The following is a 5000-nucleotide window of genomic DNA, read 5'->3' on the forward strand; positions in this document are numbered from 1 at the left end:
TTGTCTCTGATTACAAGTTTTGAAAAAGAAAGAGTGGACGGGAATAAAAAAAAAATTCCAAGAGCATGTCTCAAGGCTTACTGTACATTGTGGAAATGATCTCGGGAATTTTTTTTTTTATTTTGCAAATTACATTAGATTTTCTAAATCACGTAAACTGATATGTGTTTCTCTCTCTCTCTCTCTCTCTGAAAGACGATTCCCTGAATTTTGTAATTTACATGAATTCATCCAATCAGGTAAATGATAAGTCTACTAAACTCCTTGAAATGACTAAACTTTTGGAAATATTCTGTAATTAACATCAGCTAAAGAATAACTTATGGTAACTTTCATCGTGGCAAGGAATATATATATATATATATATATATATATATATATATATATATATATATATATATATATATATATATATATATATATATATATATATGAAGTGAAAGCTACAGGAATATTTACAGCATATGAAAATATTTATAACATTCGAAAATCTGCAACTATGGCTCTTATAATTATACACATAATATTTCCAGTATTCAGACAGATAAAACGTTCTTATTTCCAGTTATTATCCAAAAAATATGGTACACATTAAATTCTACACATTGTAATGGGTACTTACCGAAGTAAAGCGGCGTTTCCCGATTATCGACGTTGTCATCGATGTAAGGGATGCCCAAATTGTAGGCAGCAGTTTGCCCGATGCCCACGCCCAAGAGAGAGAGGAAGAAAATGGCTAAAACCCCATAACTATCACTTGATTCACAGGGTCCTTCTTCAAGAAGTTTCTCTGCTAAAGTATGATTGTCACTGTTGAACTCGAGCACCCATTCCCCTGCCCTTCCTGATAATGGCACTAATACGGATACATTAGTCTGTGGCAACTTACAAGTATTAGCCATGTCCAAAGGGTTGCCCTCCGAAGAGGTCATCTCTATGTGCTTCTTTAGCAAGTCTGGTCCAAACAAGAAGTGGGGCAACGAGCACAGGAGAGCACAGAAGGCAAACAACACTATACCCCACCCAATCCACTTGGGTCGATGGCCATGCCCACCGTAATAGGTAAGCAAAAGAGCACCGCCAATCTGACCCATCTCCGTGGCACTCATAATAATCCCCGTGGTTTTACTCTTCAGTTGAAAAAGCTTTTCTATGGTCGTGAGCACACTGACAAAGTACGTGTAGAACATTCCCTGTAGCACTGATGTTAAACAAAACACCATAAGAAACATCTGTTTATTAGCCAGTCTTTGAACACAGGGCGGCGAACACCATTTTCCCAGCCCGCACTTCGTTTCCTCATCTTCCCCTCCTCCTCCTCCTCCTCCTCCCCCTCCCCTGCATCCCCCTCCCCTTCTTCTTCCTCCTCCTCTTCTGCTTCCGCCACAGCTTCTTCTTTAGCTGGCGCCATCGTAGCTACCCCGTTAACCCTAAAGCGACCGACTTCACCGTTAGTGGTGGTAAGAGGCGAGGTTTCTGTTGCACCCTCTTCCCATACACTATTATCATTGATGTGATGGGAGACCTGCGTGCCTTCAGGAGGTCGCGAAGTGCCGTTCAGTGAAGTGGGTGGCACCAAGGGCGTGGAAGAAGCGCTGCACGGACAGGAATGGTTATTGGTTCTGGTGTCCCCGCATGAGGAAGAGGACGAGGGCGCTACGGCCTCAATGCCACAGGAGGAAGAAACTGGTGGAGGCTGTAAGTGACCGTCTTCCAACAATGCTCGAGACCCGGAAAGGCAAGAAGGAGTCGTACTCGAACACGACGGGACAGCAGGAGGATGGGGATGAATGATGACTGGGTCTTTATGATAAGGAAACTTCTCCTCCAGCAGAGGACTGCTATGGCTGACTTTCTTCACCTTATGGTTATGGATGAGGCTCTTCGATGAGTCCAGCGGTGAAGGTGAGGGGCTTGTTTCCGCGTGGATCTGACGTGGAAGGTCAGCGTGATTTTGGGGGGCGTTGTGACTGTCAGGAGCGCGATTAAGAGGGGGCGTGGGTGTGGAGACCGGGGCCCTGGACAGGTCGAGGCCAACAGGAACGTGGTCTGTCACGTCGAGACCAGAGTGGTGATTTGGCTGCTCCCTCCCGACGCTTGAGATCCATCGCGCTGGCCAACCCACCATGGCGTCTGCAAAAGAGGAAAAGCAAAGAATGATTAATATTGGAAACGGTCTAATAATAATAATAATAATAATAATAATAATAATAATAATAACAGGTAAGAGTCTCGCAAACTGTGTACGGCAATTATCGTAAATTACATTCACCATCTCAAGTAGCTACATAAAAGGTCGTGTATATTTAGGAATGTAATATTCACTGTTTCTGCTCTCTTTTCACAGTCTATCACTTCTAAAATTATAGATACAAAATGCTTGCTTTACCCACTATTCAATATTTTTTTCGTGAATAATAATTTGAGAACGCTTCATAATTCCTAGAAATTCCGATAGCACAATTTCTGAAGATTCTGCAAATTCTAGGTCATGAATGAAAAACTTGAAAAGGAATACGAATGAGAGCAGTAACAAAAGTTTTCATTATAAACCGTTGCAAATCCGAAACCGCTGAGCATACCACATCGGAATCTTTTCGTTAAGTGCTGGAGGTTCCCATTATTCCCAGTAAGAATAACCATTTTTTTTCTGTGGGGGGGGGAGGTTCATTATAAAGGGTGAATAACGTCATATCTGAATTACTACGGTTTCATGACCCATAACACACACTCACGCGCGCGCGCGTGTGAAAACTGTTACGAGAGAAGACGAACATGCAGATGCACACTGTGCATACAGCCAAGATTCATGAGTAAAATGCTGCCAATGATCTACACAGAAAAGGGAAAACAATTCAGATTCGTACAGTATCATGGAAACGTTTCAATCTACCTTTACAGAACATCTAAAAATCCTCAAAGTAACAACGAAACGAAAAATATAGAATAAAATTGCGACTAACAAGACGTTGAACATTTATACTTTATTTTTTTTTTTAACGAACACAAGTTCACTTTTTTATAGATTTCGCAACATAAAATGTGATACGTACCTGACTTTGCTGCAATAAAAGACAAAAACTATATACTAACTCATTTAATATTTACGTCTGACACAGCCCACTTCGCCTTGTTGTAAACATACAACCAATTTCACTTTTGATTCCATTAACCTTATATATATCACCATAAGGAATAAAACACTGAATCCTATTTCTCATACTGTCATTTTCATTTATATGGAAAGATATTCCAAAATTATCTATTTTATTCAAATACTATCAAGAGCTTTCGAGAGCGTAGTCAGTTCCCATTATCACATTCGGGGACTCAGTAGATTGATTTAGGCACAGGGTTTGAACGAAACAACAATTGTGGATATGCAACAGAAATTTTCATAACAACAATTGTGGAGGGGTGTAAAAGATATCGTTTGAAAACAAACTTTCATTAAACACTAAGGTTACATTACCGTTTAGTATCTCAGGAAACGTTGGAAAATGTAGAACAAATTAAGGATGTCTTTGTAACAAAGAGTAAAGTGTTCACCTTTTAAGCAAATTGAAAGAAAACAATAAAATTCAGTTCTGGGATCCTCAGATATATATATATATATATATATATATATATATATATATATATATATATATATATATATATATATATATATATATATATATAACAAATAATTACCACATTCTCATCTAGGCGGAACCCTTCACAGAATACGATAACGACTGAAACAATGGCTGGTAATGATAAACTGGCAAAAAACTGTTAACAACACGGACCTCAAGAATTATTATTATTTGTCGAACTGCAACACCAGCTGGAAAACAGAGGGTTATAACCTCAAGGTTTTAAGTTTGGAAAAAAAGAATATACTATAAAACGAACAACGAAAAGCCAGGAAAATAAATAAAACCGATAATTTATGAAATGATATCAAGAGAGTCTACTAAATAAAAAAAAAAAGATTTGAACGAAGTTTGAACTTCCGAAGGTCCTACGGTTGAACTACACGATTGCGAACGTTCCTCCGTAATTTAAACATAACTAAAAAGAATAAACTTCTATAAACCTGTGTGGTACTGAAATAAAAGGTGAGATAGTAAGTTTATATAAACCTGTATGGTACTGAAATAAAAGGTGAGATAGTAAGAGTTAACTGCGTATGTAGAATTGCTTGTGGATGGTATAGTCTGGGATGACCAGGGTGCAAAGGAAACCGGAATCATACATATTGCAGCAAGTGCAATTTTGACAAATTTACCCCCATAAAAAGGGTGAAGTACGATTGCACGTGGCCATCTGGATTTCATACAACTTCAATAACCAGTTGGCAGAAATATTATCTGCGATTTAATACAACTTTAAAAGGAAGCGAATATGACAGGATACAAAATACAATATTATTTGACGAGAAAATAACTTATAATTCAAAGGTAGGAAACAATGGGAGAGAGAAATAAAAAAAAAAAGCTGGCAGACAACCTAAGGGAAACTTCCAAACCTTTACTTAAAATACTGTCACTGATATATAGATTAAAGGATGAAAACATATGAGTTATTATCATTATTATTACAATTATTATCATTACTTAATACAAAGGTCAGAAAACTAATAATAAATACAAGAGTTTGCACAGGCAGCATTATTCATGACATCAATTAAATACTGAAATATAGAAGGTGGTGTCTCCCGATGGATCTAGATTATTCATATTGTTTGGATGGAATATTAAGGAACAAGGCTAAACAGTATAAGTACCTTCCGAAAAACAATCCTCAACCCCAGTTTCACTCAAGTACATAAGCATGCGTGGCCGCCTGTCAGTCATACCTGCATTCCTTTCTCCCTTAATTACCTTACATAAAACATTCCATGCTAAAGGCCATTATGTCTGAGAACACAAGGTCACCATACCCTTCCTTTTTCACATTTCAGACGATGTACGGGTCTCGCGCATACAATGGATTAAGCCTTTAATGGATCACAA

General features: G+C 38.2%; 1 protein-coding gene across 1 annotated transcript in view; it reads right to left on the reverse strand.

Annotated features, from left to right (window-relative positions):
* LOC136850198 (solute carrier organic anion transporter family member 74D-like) overlaps window positions 1–5000 on the reverse strand; it is a 387330-nt gene that overhangs the window by 64605 nt on the left and 317725 nt on the right. Inside the window, 2 exon segments of the mRNA XM_067123835.1 lie at window positions 623–1301; window positions 1304–2133. Of these exon segments, the coding sequence (XP_066979936.1) occupies window positions 623–1301; window positions 1304–2133 (1509 nt within the window).

Source organism: Macrobrachium rosenbergii, chromosome 21 (genome assembly GCF_040412425.1).
Source record: "Macrobrachium rosenbergii isolate ZJJX-2024 chromosome 21, ASM4041242v1, whole genome shotgun sequence".
Lineage (NCBI taxonomy): Eukaryota > Metazoa > Arthropoda > Malacostraca > Decapoda > Palaemonidae > Macrobrachium > Macrobrachium rosenbergii.